The sequence below is a fragment of the Moschus berezovskii genome, chromosome 15 (assembly GCF_049115385.1).
Source record: "Moschus berezovskii isolate FMDL1 chromosome 15, NW_MosBer_1.0, whole genome shotgun sequence".
In the NCBI taxonomy this organism is placed as follows: Eukaryota; Metazoa; Chordata; class Mammalia; order Artiodactyla; family Moschidae; genus Moschus; species Moschus berezovskii.
In genome coordinates this window covers 18540526-18560361 of record NC_142474.1, presented here as the reverse complement: position 1 = coordinate 18560361, position 19836 = coordinate 18540526, and the positions used below count along the sequence as shown (strand labels likewise).

General features: G+C 44.5%; 1 protein-coding gene across 8 annotated transcripts in view; it reads left to right on the top strand.

Moving 5' to 3' along the window:
• Positions 1 to 19836, top strand: part of PHF20 (PHD finger protein 20) — a 136297-nt gene that overhangs the window by 111413 nt on the left and 5048 nt on the right. For all 8 annotated transcript variants that reach the window (XM_055436595.2, XM_055436577.2, XM_055436585.2 and 5 more), the window contains 4 exons: positions 6255 to 6354; positions 9197 to 9392; positions 14957 to 15356; positions 17108 to 17291. In XM_055436595.2, coding sequence (XP_055292570.1) covers positions 6255 to 6354; positions 9197 to 9392; positions 14957 to 15356; positions 17108 to 17291 — 880 coding nt within the window. The remainder of the gene's footprint in view (positions 1 to 6254; positions 6355 to 9196; positions 9393 to 14956; positions 15357 to 17107; positions 17292 to 19836) is intronic.

Genomic DNA, 19836 nt, shown 5'->3' with positions numbered 1-19836 from the left:
GGTCTCTGTCACAACTACTCAGCTCTGCCCCAAGCAGCCAGAAGTAGTACCAAAAGATGAATGAGTATGGTTCTGTTCATATAATACTTAATTTACGAAAATAGGACTTAAGCTGAATTTGGCCTGTGGGCTATAGTCTGTTGACCTGTGCCCTAGAGCAACAAATATCTGACATTAGGTGCCAAACCCCAGTGAAAATTGTGTAGCATCTTTAATAAGAAGCCCATATAAAAAACTTGTTTTCTTTTCCTGGAGGCAGTCTTCGTCATGTTCTTGTGTATCATTCCAGAAACATTCAGTGGGAAAATAAGCAGTAATACATATATTCTCTCCATTTTTTCCCTTTCTTTTTGTGATATAACCTACATAACATAGGACTTCCAAGGTGGCACTAGTAATAAAGAACCTGCCTATCAATGCAGGTTACCTGAGAGATGTGGGTTCGATCCCTGGGTTGGGAAGATCCCCTGGAGGAGGACATGGCAACCCACTCCAGTATTCTTGCCTGGGAATCCCATGGACAGAGGAACCTGGCAAACTATGGTCATTAGGGTCAAAAAGAGTTGGACATGATTGAAGCAACTTAGCATGGACGCATACATAACATAAACTTTACTGTCTTTTTAAATTTTTAATTGGACTATAATTGCTTTACAATGTTGTATTAGTTTCTGTTGTACAATGACGTGAATCAGCTATATGTATACATATATCCCCTCCCTCTTGAGCCTCCATCCCATCCACCCTCTTCCCACCCTTCTAGGTCATCATAGCACTGAGCTGAGCTCCTGTGCTACATAACCACTTCCCACTAGCTATCTGTTTTACACATCGTAGTGTAGATATGGCAGTATAGCTCTCAGTTCGTCCCACCCTTTCCTCCCTGTGTTCACAGCTTTGTTCTCTGCATCTGCGTCTGTGTTCCTGCTTTGCAAATAGGTTCATCAGTACCATTTTTCTAGATTCCATATGTATGCTTTCAGTTCAGTTCAATTCAGTCACTCAGGCGTGTCCGACTCTTTGCGACCCCATGGACTGCAGCACACCAGGCCTCCCTGTCCATCACCAACTCCGGGAGTTTATCCAAACTCCTGTCCATTGAGTTGGTGATGCCATCCAACCATCTTATCCTCTGTTGTCCCCTTCTTCTCTTGCCTTCAATCTTTCCCAGCATCAGGGTCTTTTCAAATGAGTCAGTTCTTTGTATCAACTTCAACATCAGTCCTTCCAATGAACACTCAGGACTGATCTCCTTTAGGATGGACTGGTTGGATCTCCTTGCAGTCCAAGGGACTCTCAAAAGTCTTCTCCAACACCACATATATGATATTTGTTTTTCTCTTTCTGACTTACTTCACTCTGTATGACAGACTGTTGGTTTATCCACATTGCTAAATTTACCAGACTAACCATTTTTAAATTTATGTGGCATTAAGTGAACTGGCATTGAGTACATCATTTACTTTGCTGTACAACCATCTTTTTAAAAATTTAAACACAATGTTATTTTAATACATAGTATTTTCAATATATTTTTTCATTTAATAATATATAAGTTGAAGACCTTTTCATTTTGAAATCTCAAAAAGCTTCCCCAGTCTTTTTTATAGCTGCACAGTGAACGAATCATCATTTATTTAACCTTTTCTTATTGATTGACATTTAGATTGTTTCTAGTCTGAACAGCAGTATAATGAATGATTGTATGTAAGTATAACTGTGAGACTGAGGTGTTTTTTTTTTTTGGACTTGTTTATGTTACAAGACCTCAAAAAATTGTCAGAAACTCACCTTGATTCCCCCTTGAGCCTACCTAACCAAATCTCAGTACAAGACAAAAGACTCACTTTGCTCAGGAACAAGAAAACCAGAGTAAGAGTGAAACTGAATTTTAAAGTAGAGTTTCTGGGCAAAAGTTTGTGTGCCTTTGTTATTTTGATAAATACTGTTATTTGTCATTACAACACTATAGAAACCCTCCCTGGTGTACCAGGGGCTTCCCTGGTAGCTCAGCTGGTAAAGAATCCCCCTGTAATGCAGGAGACCCAAGTTTGATTCCTGAGTCAAGACGATCTGCTGGAGAAGGGATCGGCTACCCACTTCAGGATTCCTGAGTTTCCCTGGTGGCTCATCTGGTAAAGAATCTGCCTGCAATGTGGGAGACCTGGGTTCGATCCCTGGGTTGGGAAGATGCCCTGGAAAAGGAAACAGTTGCCCAATCCAGTATTCTGGCCTGGAGAATTCCATAGACTGTGTAGTCCACGGGATCGCAAAGAGTTGGACAGGACTGAGTGACTGTTTACTCGCTGGTGTACCAAGAACAGCCTTACCAGTGCCCTTGTCACTACAGCTGCTGCTGCTGCTTAGTCACTTCAGTTGTGTCCGACTCCGTGTGACCCCATAGATGGAAGCCCACCAGGCTCCCCCGTCCCTGGGACTCTCCAGGCAAGAACACTGGAGTGGGTTGCCATTTCCTTCTCCAATGTGTGAAAGCGAAAAGTGAAAGTGAAGTCTCTCAGTCGTGTCCGACCCTTAGCGACCCCACAGACTGCAGCCTACCAGGCTTCTCCATCCATGGGATTTTCTAGGCAAGAGTACTGGAGTGGCTTGCCATTGCCTTCTCCGTTGTCACTACAGAGTACTGTCAAACTTTTTTTATCTTTGCTCTTCAGATAAAAACAATCTTCTGGTATAGGTATTTTGTAATTTATTTTAATAAACTTGAAAAAATTATGATTGTGATTTTTCTGTTTTCCATGAGCTACAAAGAAGAAAACAAGGATGACCCAGATTGTTTTCACCCAGAAATAACAACTGTTATTTTTAAATACACACATACAAACGCACATATAAATGAAAATTATAATCTATAAACAGCTTTTCATGAGAATAACACTTCTATGATGAAAGCAGTAAATGTTTAAAAATTTCAGGGAATACATAAAGGTATGAAGAATTAGTTGATACTTACACATATATTCTCAAAATCTAGAAATACTAATGTGTACGCTTATTATTAGGCTGATTTGATTTCACATTAATTTATATTAATACCATTATCTGTTATTCTTCTAATGGTTAATTTGAACTTCTTTTTACTTAAGATTTGTTTTTTTCCTTTGAGCTGTCTGTTCATATTCTTTATCCATTTATCTGTTGGATGGTTGGTCACTTTCCTGCTGGTTTGTATAGGCTTTTCATTGATATGTTTTTGTATCAGCTGTGAGAACGGTTACACATATTTGTATCTCTTTGGTCATCTGTCTTTTGACTTGTCTTATAGATGCTTTGTTTTTATTAGGTCAAATATATCAGACTTTTCTTTAATGGCTTTTGAGATTTGAATAGGAGTTGCTTCCTCATTGGAAGTTCATAAAAGTCTACAAAAAACTAATGAATTTCTCCTGGTTTCTTCTGTAGTTTTACAGTTGCACTTATTTTTTAAAAACCATGCAAATATTTGATCTGCCTGGAATTTATCCTAATATAGGTTGAGGGCTCTCGCTACCCAGTTGTTCCAACACCATGCCCCATATTACAGAGCTACCTTTATTTACTGTATTTCTGTATGTAGTTTGTTTCTTATTCTGGATTCTGTCTTCTTTTCCATTGATTGCTCTCTATATTTGCTTGTATAATTCTATTTTAATTATTATATCTTTTTAATATGTTTAAGATATCTGGTAGTGCTAGTACCCTCTTTTGTATTTTTTAATGAATTTTCTGGCTATTAGAATCAGCTTCTGAGCTATTAGTTTATTGTTTTATTGGCACTACATTATTTTTATATATTAATCCAAGGAGAACTGCCATCCTTTTGATAATGACTATTGCTATTGAGGAATAAAGTGCAGCTTATTCATTGACTTAAGTCTCTGTGTCCTTCAAATCAAAAATTTTCTTTATTTAGATCTTGCATGCTTTTATTCTTAGTTTTAGATTTATTCTTAGATAATTTATCTTTTCTGTTACTGTTTCTGTTTATTTCTAAATTTAAACTTTTTGGGAATGCCCTGATGGACCAGTGGTTAGGACTCAGTGCCCTCAGTGTCTGAGGGTGGGGCCCTGGGTTTGATCCTTGGTCTGGGACCAAGGTCTTGCAAGCCTCACAGCGTAGGTGTTCCCACCCCAACGCTCCCCCCACACACACACAAATTTTAAAAAGCTTTTAAATTATTTTAATTTTAATTTTGTGGCTGCACTGCATGGCATGTGGGGTCTTAGTTCCCTGACCAGGGATCAAAGTTTGTGCCCCCTTCATTGGATGTGCAGAGTCTTAACCACTGGACTGCCAGATTTAAGTCCCCAATTTAAACTTTTTAAAAATGAACAATGTATATTAGACTGACCCACATGAGAAAATTATTTAAAAATTTTTCAACTTAGCTGTATTTGATTCAATTTTGGTGTCTCCTAGTTCTTGAAACACGAAGTCATTGGTGAGAGCAACTTTCATTCTTAATTATTCGTCTGTTTTCTGTTACCAGCTGCTTTTGTTGTCTCACACTCTTTTCTTTTGCTCTGAGCCTTAGTTTCCTTGTTGGAAATGGAACAATCTAGATCACATCTGAAGTCTCTCTTCCAGCTCTGCCCTTGTTGATTCTTATATGATCAGCCCATAAAAGCCCTTTGATGCTGAGGCCTATCTGATTCCAGGTGGCTGTAGATTGTGAGCTTAAGCTTTTTTCCCTTGTGGCCAGGCCAGTGGTCCACCCTCAAACCCTGTCAGAAGCTCACTATCCCCTTTCCAGAGCTGTCCATGTGGTTGGGTAGTTAACGGTTTAGGGCCTGATCTGGAACTGCTGGAAGTATCCTGGTGTCTCCCTCGGCGTCCTTTTCCACTCCATTCCTCCTCTGGACCTGAGTTCTCGGGATTCCTCTCCTCAGGCCAGCCACCGCTCTCCTAGTGCTGCCCTCACCTTCTGCTCCTTTCTTTTTTCTCTCTGCCTCCTGCTCCTTCTCCCTTTCCTCCTTCCCCAGGGAAGGCAGTGAAGCCTATGGGTTAAAACAGCGGTCCCCAACCGTTTTGGCACCAGGGTCAGGTTTTGTGGAAGACAGTTTTTCCCTGGACCTGGGGTGGGAATGGTTTTATGATGATTCAAGTGCATTACATTTACTGTGTGCTTTATTTCTGTTAGTATTATATCAGCCCCACCTCAGATAATCAAGCATTTGATTCCAGAGGTTGGGGACCCCTGGGTTAAAGGAACTAGTCTTGCAGTTAGTTGGGCTTGTGTTTGATCAACAGTGTTGATCCACGGTTGCCTCTTCTCAGCTGTGTGACCTTTGGTAAGGTTTAGAGAGAAGAAATGCAGGGTGCTAGCACATGGTGGGGCTCCACTTGTGGCTCAGTGGTAAAGAATATGCCTATAATACAGGAGACCCAGGTTTGATCCTGTGTTGGGAAGATCCCCTGGAGGAGGGCATGGCAACCCACTCCAGAATTCTTGCCTGGAGAATTCCATAGACAGAGGAGCCTGGCAGGCTACAGTCCACAGGGTCACAGAGTCAGACATGACTGAAGCGACTTAGCACATACAAAGCACATGGTTACTTCAGGAGGCATCACAGTGAATTAGCCTGGCCTTTTGTAGTAGGAATAGGCTCTTTATACATAAAAACTGTGTGCTGGGCTCCACGGTATGACATATGACCCATTGATTCCTCACTGACAGCCCCACATGGTCAGTAGGAATAGTATCCTGTTTTACAAATGGGGAAACTGAAGCCCAGGGTAGACAAGTGACCTGATCTTCAAGGTCACAAGCTAATGAATGTCTGAGCCAGAATTCAAACTCAGGTTTCTGTCTTTCTAACCTTCTTCTGAGGGCTTAAACAATTTTTCCTCTGTCTTTATAAAGTGATCAGAAAAGTAAAAGCCTCTAGATATGGGATGGGAATTAGTCATTTTTCTGAGATCAAGTACTGTGTAATCTAAATTCTCTTTACCTGTGCCATCCAGTACAGTAGCCTCTAACCTCATACAACCGTTGAGCACTTAATATGTGGCTGGTGGGAAAAGGAACTGAATTTTTAACTTCGTTCATTAATCTAAACGTTAAAAGCACAGGGTGGCTACTGTATTGGCCAGCGCAGCTCTGCAAGTGGCTGCAGCTCAGCTCCCTTGTGAGTCCGTGGGGAGTGCCCTCCCTCCCTCCCACCTCCCAGTGCCCCTTCCCCACAGGTGGGTCTTATTTTTGGATGGAGGATTCCTTCTGAGTTTAATTTTTTTATTGCTTCTTTAATTCTAACAGTGTGAAGAGTGCCAGTGCTGGCAGCATGGGGTCTGCATGGGATTACTGGAAGAAAATGTGCCTGAGAAATACACCTGTTATGTTTGCCGAGACCCTCCAGGTAGCAATTTCTGGAGTCAGGGATCTTAACAGTATGTAGCCTTTTCCTTAGCACAGCGGGCGGTGCAGCAGCCTGAAGGTCTGGGGTCTTGAGACTCATTTCTTCAGTGTTGGCTAGACTTGGCCTCCTCGCTTTTGTTGCTAGCCCACCTGGTGGCCAGCTGTCCTGGACTTGGCAGTAAGAGAGTGCGTGGAGAGGTTCACTTAGCGGAAGACCTGGCCTTGAACTAGAATCTGTGTGTATGTGTGTGTGTGGTTAAAAAATCACTTAACATGAGCTCAACCTTGTTAACAGATTTGTAAGTGTCCGGTGCAGTGATTGTTTATAAACTGTACTCACAGATCTCCATAACTTTCTCATCTGGTGTGACTGACACTGCATGTGAACTGCAGGATGCTGTACAGGCTTGCATGTCGTCCCTGCATATGCTGGGCCACGCTGACCTTTTCTTTGTTGTTCCAGTTTTAGCATATGTGCTGCCAGAGCGAACACCTTTTCCTTTTCTTGAGAGTTCATGAGGATGTGGGCTCTGATCTTGACTGCTCAGGGCTGTTGGAGGGTTGGCAACTGGCCTCTGCTCCCTCTGGTGGCATCTGCCTTCCACTGCATCATTGCCACCTGGAAGGGAGATGTGCCCTTGAGAGGGACGGGAAAGGTGTTTGCAAAGAGCCTGTCTGTCACCCAGAGGAGTGAGTTCTTTCCTCAGGATTAGTTCGTTTCATTGTTCCATGACCACAGGGCTGGCCTATGACTCTCGAGTGCCCCTTTCCAAAAATCTCAAGAACAGATTATAAATTTGTGTGGTTCTTGTCTTGCTGTCAGTGGGATGGGGACATTGTCTCCATTCATCAGCTGTGAGGTCTCTCCCCTTGGGTCCAGTCCCATGATCCCCTTACAGCTGGACAATGCTTGAGAGCCTTTGCTTCTGTTACTCCTTTTAGTAACAATGAGATGGCCTCGTAGGAGCTCCTAGTCCTATATTTTTGCTCATGAGGAAGAAAGTGATGCCTGGAGATACAAATGACTTTCGTAATCCCATGAAGCAAATTGGAATTAGAACTGGCTTGTGAGACTAACTCTCTTGATTTTGCTGGTTATAGAGGAGGGGCTGCCACAGTTCATTTTCCAGCAAGTAGGGCCCCCTGGGGCCTGATAAGGTCTATTGTGACACTGTGTCTTCTTGTGCTAGATTAGTCTATAGGCAGAGAGCAATCTTCCTCTGTTTTTCCCTTTACCCCAAGGAAAGAACATGGCCAGAAGAGTAAGTAGTCCATGAGTCATAGAATATAACTGATGGGTAGGATCTCAGAGACCACTTAGTTTAGCCTTGACATTTAACAGGCAAGCATCAGGTCCAGAAGGGGCGTGACTGGCATAAGATCACTCAGTTAGTGACAGATAGAAGATGAGAACTGGTGTCTCTGACCTTTGTCTTGTCAAATCGGTAATGCTGCTCTGAATCCTGCTGCTCAGGCCACCTCTGACAGCCATCTCCGAGGCTCCACACATAGTCCCCAGGGCTCCTTTGGGGCATTGTTTTAAAAATCTCTCTGTCTACTTTGTCTCTCACTCCTTCCTCCACTTTTTCCTTCTAAGAAATCATATACACCATCTTCATCAATCCCTAGGCACTTTCTGGACTTTTATAACTAAATTGCCAAGACTGGGAGTAGATTCCTCCAACTGGGCACTCAGTGACCGTCACTTTTACTGTCTGTGTTTGATTCTGCAGTGTCTTGGGCCAGAAGTTTAACCTCACAGAGCTCTCTTTAAAGGTTACTCAACAGAGTGGCAGTGCATCCCCACCATGTGTCTTAGTAAAGCCAGAAAAAGTCCATGGACCTTGTTAAGGATTGATTATTTTAGGGTTTTTAATAGCTATTGAGAGGTGAACAGGAGTCTGATTGGAAGCTGTTCCCTGGGCTTTTGCAATAGGAAACGCTGCCAAGTCATATGTGATTGTGTTTTCAGTCCAAGGATCCCTGTAATGAACAGGACCACTGAGGCTGTTCAGTTCATCTGTCATTGTTAATAGGTGGGAAACGGACATCCAGAGAAGGGAGCAGGGGCCTGACTGTTCGTTCAGTTAGGTGGTAGGTGACAGTTGGAGGGGGCTTGGGGCATCTTTCCAGGTGATAAATTCATTCAAGATGGCTTTTGATAGACACTGGGGGTATAACCATGAACAAAACAGTTCCTGTTCTGGCTCTTTGTAGGGTTGGGGCCAGAAACAGATGTCAAAATAAGTCATTAAACAAAAACATATTAGCTAGGGATGGATGCTTTGATGGGGCAAAAGCCCTCAGATAGGAAATGACTGGGAGGCACCAAAGAGGCTGTCTTACTTTAGGAGGTAACAAAGGGCCTGTCTGAGGAGGCAGTGGAAAGGTCTTGGGGAATAGTGCTCCAGACAGGTGGGGGTGGGGTGCTGGAGCAGAGATCCTAAAACCAGAAGGAGCTTGATGTCTTCCAGAAAGGGTAAGGCAAGGAGGGGAGGGAGGAGCCAGGTCCTGCAGGCCTCATTAGACCAGAGTTAGGGCTTTGGGTTTTCTTTTGTTCACAGTAGGAAGTCATTGAAGGTTTTAAGTGGGAGAGGGAATGAGAAATTCCCACTGTGCCTCTGGCCAGTTGCAGAGATCAGGACATTTATAAACCTTTCTCACTACCTTATCCCCAGCACCTTGTAGAGAGCCCAGCATATAGTAGGTACCAGGTAAATGTATACTGGATGAATGAATGAACATATGCAAACAGCAGTAGTTTGTGTGATAACTGTGTGATGATGAAACGGTCTGGGTTTCCTTCAGACCAAGGATTAACTCTCTCATTGTCACTGCTGTAGGTCAGAGGCCTGGCTTCAAGTACTGGTATGACAAGGAGTGGTTGAGCAGGGGACACATGCACGGCCTGGCATTTTTAGAAGAGAACTATTCTCACCAGAACGCCAAGAAGATCGTGGCCACCCACCAGCTTCTCGGCGATGTGCAGAAAGTGATCGAGGTTCTGCACGGCCTGCAGCTCAAGATGAGCATCTTGCAGTAAGTGTGGCACCTGCTGCTCTGGGGCTGAGTCTGATTGGCATGGGCAGAGGCAGGGTAAATGTGAGAAACTGGAAAGCCACAAAACTGGTGATGAGAAGAGTGAGTTTGAGACCGGTATTAAAAATTCTCAGTGACACGATAAACATTTTTTTTTAATGTAACTCTTTTGAGGTATAATTTACATATAATTAAGCTCACACGTTTTAAATATTCATCTTTTAAAAATTTGTTTTCAATCAGAGGATATTGCTTTGCAATTCTTTTTTGGTTTCTGACACATAACAACGTTAATCAGCATAAGTATACATGTGTCCCCTCCCTCTTGAACCTCCCTCCCACCCCCCACCCCATCTCTCTAGGTCATCACAGAACATTTGTTCGTTGAGTTTTGACACATGTATATACCCTTGCAAACACTACTAAATCAAGATATGCAGTGTGTATTTATAGTTTAGTAGGTTTTTTGTTTTGTTGTACCTTTCTGAGTTTTTTGTTTTTTAAAAAATTGTGGTAAGATATACATAATATAGGGGCTTTCCAGTGGTGAAGTGGTAAATAATCTGCCTGCCAGTGCAGGAGATCCAAGAGAAGTGGGTTCAGTCACTGGGTTGGGAACATCCTCTGGAGAAGGAAGTGGCAACCCACTACAGTATTCTTGCCTGGAAAATTCCATGGACAAAGTAGCCTGATGGACTATAGTCCATGGGGTTGCAAAGAATTGGGCACAACTGAGCACACACACACATACATAATATGAAGTTTGCCATCTTAACCATTTTTAAGTGTACAGTTCAACTGTGTTAAGTACATTCACTCTGTTGGAGCCAGTCTCCAGAATTCTTTGTGTCACGCATAGCAGACTCTGTACCCAGTAAGCAACTGCCGTCCACTTCCCCTCTCCCAGCCCCTGACAATCACCCCTCTACTTTATGTCTTTATGAATTTGACTCTCTCTGGGAACCTCATATAAATGGGATTCAACAGTATCTGTCCTTTTGTGACTGGCTTATTTCACTTAGCATAACAGCCTTAAGGCTTGTCTATACTGTAGCCTACATCAGAATTTCCTTCCTTTTTTAAGGCTAAATAATATTCCATTATTTGTAATACCATATTTTGTTTATCCGTTCATCCTAAACATTCTTTTCTCTTTTTTTCTGGCCTTGCTGTGCAGCTGTGGGATCTCTATTCCCTGACCAGGGATTGAACCTGGGCCCCAACAGTGAAAGCCCAGAATTCTAACAGTTAGGCTACTGGGGAACTCCCATCCTAAATATTCTTGATTGGTAAACAAAGTAAAATTGAAAGCTGCTGGAATAGACATTGTTGGTAGGCCTGCTCTCTAGCATAATGGTCGCTCAGTGAATTCGTCTCTTAATAGTTGGCTCAGATGAAGAAGTTTTATGCCCTTTGGAGCTGGAGTTCTGGTTTTTAATGGCTAGAATTTGGAGTGAAATTGAATGTGAATTTCCTTCTGTGGTTAGATTCTATGTGTCAGATGACCCAAGTTCACATAATTCTGAGAAAGAAATGTAACTCATATTGGGGCCTATTGGCTTTTATAATCTGCTCCCACTTTACCAAATAGGGCAGTTTGGCCTTGAGTGGACAGCCCCTCTCCTTGGTTTCCAGGGCTACAATTCAGGTCCCAGCTCCTGTCAGGTCCTTGTCCTTATCTCTAACTGCCTCTTCTCAGTGGGTCTGTGAATTTTCCTTTGGTGGTAGCACAGGGTATGGGAGGGATAGAATCCTCAAGTTCTCCCATGAGCCCGCCTACAGAGCACCATTTTAATGAAGTCATCAACAGTGCAAACTCTAGTACCACACGTGCGTTAGACCCCATGGGCCAGTCCCCGACAAGGTTTCCTTGGTGTTCATTAGTCCTGGAGCCCTCCTGTGTTAGGCGAAGTAGAATGTCAGAGCCTGGAGATGACAGAAGGAGGGTCTGCCTTCTGCATTCTGGTGCATGGAGACTTGACTTCCAGCACTGGCGTGGCAAGAAGTGGGTGAGCAGAGCACATGCAGCAAGGGTCTGTGTTGATTTGGGTAAAAGCCAAGCTGCTATAAGAAAGACCAAAAAAATAAAGGCTAAAACAAAATGGAATTTTCTTTCCCACATAAAGCAGAGGTAGGCAGGAGCCCAGGCCAGGTAGGTGGCCTTTTGGTATGATTCTAGCTATGGACTTGGGGACTTGGGTTTCTTCTGTCTTATTGCTCAGACATCCCATTGGGTTTAATCTCACCTGTCTCATCCAAGCAGTCTCACTTGTCCCTCAGTTCTGCTCTAACCCCCTGGAGGGGAAACAGGTGGTTTCATGGACACACCTAAATGCAAGAGGCCAGCCAAGTGGCTGTGCTCCCTGCGCAGACCCAGGAGTGAGGGTGGAGGTGGGTAGCAGAGAAGGAAAGGATCGTTACTGGGGGAAGTTAGCCATTACTGTGACAGCCCCTGTGTAGGATGTTATAGACTGGGTGTTCCCTTACATTTTATAAAATCAGAAGACTTCATGTAAGCCAGATGAAATTCTTCTTAATGAGAAGCCAGAAATTGACTGAGACAGATGGAAGGTGCACAGAAACCTCAGATCCTGATTGTACATGTTGTGGCGTTTCTTTTCACTTGAGGGTTCAATTAGATATTTTTCTTTCTGCTCAGGGAGATTATAAGTGCTCCAGCTGTGTCCCATATTCCAGAACCTTGTTCCTTCCAAATTCCCGTTGAGATCCTTCATCTTTGAGCAGTGACTTTGTCCTGGAATTAAAACCTGACTTCTCCAAGGAGTTCAGGAGAGAGCATCAGGAGATTTTGTTAGTCATTATAGGTGGAAGAGATCATGGGAGATGGGCAGGTGGTCCCTGACTGTGCACACCTGGATAGTCTCTGCTGTCACAGGCTCACAGTCTTTATTCTCAGAAATTTTGTTTCTAAGCAACCTAGTGGATTCATTTTCAGAGGCAAACAGTAAAACTGGGTGTAACTTCAGAGCATCTGTTGTCATTTAAAAAGTAACAGGTAAGAATGTGCATACCTTCTTCATGATTGACAGGGCTTACTGAGAAAGTCCAGGGTTATCAGTAGCTGGGGCTTCAGATCTTAGCTGGGAGGGTGAAAACAGTAGGAGGGAGGAGGCAAAGATTTTTGTGATTTTCATGGAAGAACAGGTTCATACTGTGGCTTATGCCCTCCAGGTGAACAGATTTCAGACTACAGTAGATCTGAAAGTTAATAATGACTCCCATTTCCTCTGTTGCAGTTATGATTTCAGAGGCATGTCTGCGGTCCTGGGGTTCTGGTACAGACTGCAGTACCCTATTGGAGGTGGCCAGGGACCCAGGCTGCCTCGATGCTGGTGGTCTCCTCTCCTCCTTCAGTGGATGGGAGTGGTACTGGGGATTGCTGGAGTGGGAGAGCTGAGTAAGCATAGTTATAGCCCCTCATGAGCAGATTTTAAGTTCTGTAAGCTCGTTCCATGCTCTCATAGTTATGACGTATTCCATTTCTATAGGAAGGCTTCAGGAAGGTGTGTGTGTGTGTGTGTGGTGGGGGGGGACCTCTATGTGGGAGTTGCTGGTGAGTTCCTGCTGATGTGGTGTCAGTGATTCTCAGTTCAGACTGGTGAAGATAATGTATATAGTTATATCATGGCATAATTCTTTATATGTGTGGAATTGTACCAAGCATGACAAGATATTTAGGATTCATGAATTCAGTGAACTGAGTGCCAGCAGCCCATTTGTGACAATCAGTAGTCATTGTGACGATCGGCAGGGTTCCTGCATGTTTCTGCACATCTGTGAACCAAACATGAGTAGCTCCTGTCTGTCTTCTCACTTGTTACCTTACTTGGGGAGCCCGGTTTTTCTTCCTCTATCCTTTTTTCCTTTCTTCCTTCATTTCATTTAATGATCAATGGTTATAATGGAAGTTCTGGTTGGTGAACAAAATGTTAAATGGTGAAGTTTATTTAGAGTAGTGGCTTTTAAACTTCAAAAAACATACATCCCACAGTAAGAAGTACATTTTTTATCACATGTACAAAACATACTATAATTTCCCAAAACACTTCCTTTTAGAATGGTGTAGTCTGGTATTTTCTGTTCTATTTTTCCTTTTATACAAGTGGTTATGAGTCAGTAAATTAAAAGACCTCATGTCAAATCTCAGATAGTGAATGATTATAGTCACACACAGTTTATGTCCACATTTACATGTAGGCAGAGATCCTCAGAGGTGTCTGCTGGCCAGAAAGGGAGCAGAGTCCTTCTTTAATAACAAATTATCCTCTTTGGAATGGGGAGAACAGAAGATTTTTGAAGAATGTTTAAAAACCTTGCTATTGGGACTTCCCCTGGTGGTCCAGTGGCTAGGATTACGTGTTCCCTGTGCAGGGGCCTGGGTTTGATTCCTGGTCAGGGAACTAGATCTCACATGCCATGATTAAGAGTTCTCATGTCACAACTAAATGTCCTGCATGCCGCAACTAAAACCTGGCATAGCCAAATAATTTTTTCTTTTTAAGGGGGCTTCTCTGATGGCCCAGTGGTTAAGAACCCTCTTTGCAGTGCAGGGGATTTGGGTTGGATCCTTGATCCCACATGCCACAGGGCAGCTAAGCCCATGCTCCACAACTACTGAGCCTACACATTGTAACTAAAGAGTTTGTGTGCCGCTGCAAGAGATCCCGAGTGCCACAGCTAAGACCTGACATAGCCAAATCAACAGATAAATATTAAACAATATTAAAAACAAAACACGTTGTTACTATTGGCTTATGCCTTGATGACTTTTGGTTACCAACTCCCTCCTGGGTCATCACTGAAAGTGTTAGTTGCTCAGTTGTGTCCAGTTCTTAGCAACTGCATGGACTATAGCCCACCAGGCTCCTCTGTCCATGGAATTCTCTAGGCAGGAATACTGGAGTGGTTGCCATTTGCTTTTCTAGGGGATCTTCCTGACCTAGGATTCAAAACCAGGTCTCCCTCATTGCAGGCAGATTCTTCACTGTCTGAGCCACCAGGAAGCATTCATTGGGTTTGTGTAATTGAGTGTCATGGCATCCAGCATTATCATGGCTGTTTAGTCCTAAGTTAAGTTTATTTTTAGTAAGTCACATTTGAAGAGCTCTTTACTGCCAACAAAATACTGGACTTTGGTTCAGATCAATTCACTTAAACTCAATGGTTGCTGGCAGACAGAGGGTTACCCAGTTTTGCAGAGGAGGAAATGGGAATGAGGCTGGCAGAGTGACTCAGCTCAGCTGCACTGTGATCAGCGGCTGAGCTGAAACGCAGCCAGGTCCTCCGACTCCCAGTCCAGTCCTGCTTACTGTGAGTGATACAGCAGGAGCTTGCCTGGAAGTGGTCTCCTCGGAGGCTGTGAATCTACAGTCCCTCTTGGTGGCTTGCTCCACTTGGCCCAGGTGGGAGGTCTTCCCCCTAGTGTAGGAAGCCCCTGCGGTGGTCCCAGGGGTTAGGGTTAGAAGGGTTAGAGCCCTTAGGGTTAGGGTTTAGGATTAGGGTTAGAAGAGTTAGAGCCCATTCGGTATTTTCTCTCTCAACAGAAGCCGGGGGCATCCTGACCTGCAGCTGTGGTGCCAGCCTTGGAAGCAGCATCTGGCGGAGGGGCGGTCTCATTCCAAACACATCCGTGTCACTGAAGCCAAGAGCAGGGAGGAAGCCCCAAGCTATAGAACTTTGAACGGGGCGGTGGAGAAGCCCCTGCCCTTGCCCCCCTCCGTGGAGGAGTCGTATATCACCAGCGAGCATTGCTACCAGAAGCCCCGCACCTACTACCCAGCTGTGGAACAGAAGCTAGTGGTGGAGACCCGGAGCTCTGCCCTTGACGACGCTGTCAACCCCTGCCATGAGAACGGTGATGATTCCCTGTCTCCGCGCTTGGGCTGGCCTCTAGACCAAGACAGGAGCAGAGGGGACAGTGACCCCAAACCCAGTTCCCCAAAGGTACTGGCTAGCTTGTGCTTCTTCTTGTTTGAGAGCTTGTATCGTCTCCTCCCAGGGCTAAATCTTCAGTGGAAGATGTTTATGATAGAGTTGTGTTTATTTTTAAATTGCATATAAATCTGTTTATCATAATTCTTTTTTTTTTTTGTCTTTTAAAATGAGTACAAAGTCAAAAAGAGCCCACTTAAACCCCAAGTATCAATGGTTCTAGGAAATGTCGGCAGAATGGCCGAGTCAGTGGCGGTGGGGGTGGAGAAGTCAGAGGCAGCCAGAAGAAAAGGGCAATTGATTGGAACTTGACAAATGAAAATAAGTTAGGAAAATGAGGTTTTTTCTTCTTCAGTGCAGTTTATCATTGCATCTGGGTGCTAATCCTTAGCAAGAGCAAAGAATGAATCAAGTGTTTTGTCAGGCCTAAATTTTTCAGTACAATTCTATGACAACTTTACTTTGAACTTTGCAGCCCTGGCATAAGAACAGTCCATTTTGTCCAAATGCTTGCTGGTTTCATCAGTTTTCCCAAGAGATACTCCCAGGTTCTTGTTACTCACGTCGTTCTCTTCTGGAGCCCTGTGTGTTCTCTTGCCGGTGTTCCCTAGTCTCATTCTTCCCATCCTCAGTTGTCAGTGAGGGTTTGGGTGATGAGAGCTTCCCCACCCTTTTCATACTTGCTGTCACAGACTCCGCTGTGTGGGGTGATATCACCACCTAAGTCCATCGCTGCCTCTCGCCGAGGGGGAGTAGCCTAGATTAGAAGCCCCTCAGCAGTGGGCATTATACCTCGTTCAGCCTGTGGCCTTGCAAGGGTCCAAGCAGGGCTGGGTAAGGCTGGTGAGGACAGTCTTTGGAGGCAGACCCGGTTTCAAGTCTGGGCTCTGCCACTTGCTGTGTGACTCTGAGCAGGTCCCTTCACCTCCTCAGAGGTGTCTCCTTACCCCCCTGCCAAGTGAAGCTGGTGATGGTGACCTCGCAGTTTACTGTGCAGCACACCTATGGAAAGCTCTGCACACAGTCCCTCCTCCATAGATGTTAACTAGAACCTATTTCCTTTCCAATCAGTGAATGAAGGGTTGCAGTCACAAACCCCAGAAAAGGTTTGTGGTCAGGCAAATTATGCAAATTGCCTAGAGGCACCTGGAACATGAGGAAAAAAATCAAGAAGTCCTGGGCCTAAACAAGGCAGCTAGAGTTAAAAATCTCTTTCATGACTGGGAGGTTGACCACAAGCCATCACTGTGTTTTATTCACATTATCCTATTTGATCCTCATGAACTTTTAAAGTAGGTTTTACTACTACTTCTTTCCCATGAGGGAATAGAGACCCAGAGAAGTGAAGTAGCTCATCCAGGTGCATGTGTTCAGCAAGACATGGAACTAGGACTTAAAATTAGTTTGTCTACATACGAGCAGCCACATACTAACACTCATCTGCACTTGCCCTGCTCTACTCTGATCCCAGGTTTCGGGAAGCGGTTCTTTGAGGCCTGCTTCGGCCGTTAGGCATTGGGCCATTCACTGGGAAGCAGCTTGGGAGCCTCCGAGCCAGAGGTCTGTGCGGCCCTGAGGTGGTTGTTATTGGTGCGGCAAGCCCGCTTCTGCCCGGTGCCTGAGAGAGGAGGGGGGCAGGGCGGTAGCGATTTGGACTACTCGAACTGCAACTGGGTTCTCAAATGGTTGCAAACACTGGCTGGTTGGAAAAAGAGGCTGGGAGCTATCTCCATTCGGTAACTTTGGTGCTCTTGCATCCCCAGGTGAGGGAATATGTCTCCAAAAAGGTCCTACCTGAGGAAGCCCCTGCCCGGAATCTGCTGGACAGAGGTGGAGAGGGCTTGCTGAGCTCCCAGCACCAATGGCAGTTTAACCTGCTGACACACGTGGAATCCCTTCAGGACGAAGTCACGCACAGGATGGACTCCATTGAGAAGGAGCTGGATGGTAGGGCTCCCTCCTGGGTTCCCCATCCTTGGCAGGCTCTGTGGGCCAGTAGGAAGAGCTGCTTTCTGAACCCTCTGATTTGGCTTTCCAAGGATAGCTGTGTTCTTGCCTCTTCTTCTGTCAATCCCCTCATCTCCATTCTCCCCTCAAGATGGCCAGGCCTGACTTTCAGTATCGACCAGGCACTTCTAAGGGCTGTGTGATGTCAGGGGTCCCGCCTCACGTTCCCAGTCCCTTCTGCCCAGGAGAGAGTGCAGAGGAGCAGCTGGACTCTGCCTGTGGGCAGTGTGTGTTCTGAGCAGATCTTTACTGACCTAGTTCTGTGGGGAGCTGATACTTGGATGCTTTGAGCTTTTAGGATGTCTGAGGATTAATCTGAAAACCCCTTTTATTTCAGCCTTTCCTAAAATCCAAAATGAAGCCTTCTCCTCTTTATCAGCAGATATTTTAGAACTTGACTGAGTCATTTATGTTCCCCCCAGATATATCTCCCAGACGTTATCAGATGGGCTTGGAGGACTGAAATGTTGATCCTCAGGGTGTTGTCAGTTTGGGTTTTGAAGACAGACTTCCTTCTTTCTTGTTCTCTTATTTCCTAATTATTATTATTATTATTTTTCATCCTTAGAAAGAAGCCTGATTAAGAAATAAATGTTTCGTTTGAGGATTCTGAGGATAGCTAGGCTATTATTACTATAATTGGGGATGAAATAACTCAGAAGAAAAATCCCATGTGTTATGTAAGCAAAGGTCACAGGGTGTGGGTGAGGTCAGACTAAAGGAGTACAGCTATCGAGAGGGGAAGCGAGAACAGGAAGGATCCTGGAGCTCCAGGGACTGAAGTGGAGCCTTGGAGAGAGCTGTGTTTCTTGCTCCAGGAGGGGTGACTGAGGCAGGATGGTAAGAGGTGGCTGACTGGGAAAGGGATGGCCCTGTTGGAGGGCAAAGACTAATGTGCCCTCACGCTTCCTGGCCTGCCCCAGAGGCAGACATGCTGAACTGGGGATGGTAGGCCAGTCCAGGGTCCATTGTGAGGGTGTTGCTGAAAGCTAGAGTGTTTCTCTCTCTCCTTACTCCTAAAAGGTTTCCTTGAGCTCCTTAGAACTATAACAGATGCCAGGTCTATGGAAAACATTGCTAGTAGAAAGCTGAAAGAGGATCCAATGATGGACTGAAAACTCTGGGTCCCTGAGAAGCAGCTCAGGCATAGTAGAAACAGGGTGAAGGTTCTGTTGTTGCCAAAGGAACCTGCCCCTAAGGGGAGAGGTCAGAGCCTACCTACTTAATCACTGATGTACCCACTCCCGCCCAGCTTGGGCTGCTCCAGCCCTGAACTCACTGAGTGGACAGTGTGGCCAGGCCAGGATGAGAAGCCTGAACTCCCTTCTCTGGGTTTTCAGAGGGCTCTTTATGTGTCTTACTCATTTGGGGCCACAGGAGGAGACTGGTGGGCTGCAGTCCGCTAAGGGTCGGACACGACTGAGCAACTTCACTTTCACTTTTCACTTTCACACATTGGAGAAGGAAATGGCAACCCACTCCAGTGTTCTTGCTTGGAGAATCCCAGGGACAGCGCAGCCTGATGGGCTGCCGTCTATGGGGTCGCACAGAGTCGGACACGACTGAAGTGACTTAGCAGCAGCAGCAGCAACTCTATCTGTATTCTTATATTCCAGGCCCTGAAAGGTACTGGAAGCAAGAAAATCAATTTTAAGTTTAAAGATTTTATTCACATAAACAGACTTTGCATTGTATTTAATTAAGAGTCTTCAAAAATCCCATTTTATTTCTACTATCTTCATTTCATCTAGATACCTCAAGATAAATTGAGCTTTTATAGAAATTTGTATATAATATTCCTTTTTAAAAATCTAATAAGCTGTTATATTGATTATACTTTAACAAATGTCATTGTTTGAGTATTTAACTATTATTTAATAACTTACGTAGTTGTGTGAACAGTCTTATAAAACTAAAAGATAAAGATATTTAATAACCATGAAAACACTGAATATTTTAGCATTAGTTTGTTTTTTTAATGTTATCTAGACAGTCTCTTGGAGAAGGCAATGGCAAGCCACTCCAGTACTCTTGCCTAGAAAATCCCATGGACGGAGGAGCCTGGTAGGCTGCAGTCCATGGGGTCGCTACAAGTCAGACATGACTGAGCGACTTCACTTTCACACATTGGAGAAGGAAATGGCAACCCACTCCAGTGTTCTTGCCTGGAGAATCCCAGGGATGGGGGAGCCTGGTAGGCTGCCGTCTATGGGGTCACACAAAGTCGGACACGACTGAAGTGACTTAGCAGCAGCTGCAGCAGACAGTCTCTATCTAGATGGTCTGGGGAAATGTATTTGAAATGAAACTTTTTTCTTATAACCTTCTGCCTTGCTTGCAGTCATTATACCATTGAGCTTCCTTAAAAGAAAAACTTGGGGTTATGGTCCAGCACCTGGTGTGGAGAGAAGGCCGGCTGGCTGGATGCTGGGGTCCAGAGGAGGTGCTTTTGGCTCCTAAAGTTATGTGTCTGGTCTTCATTTCT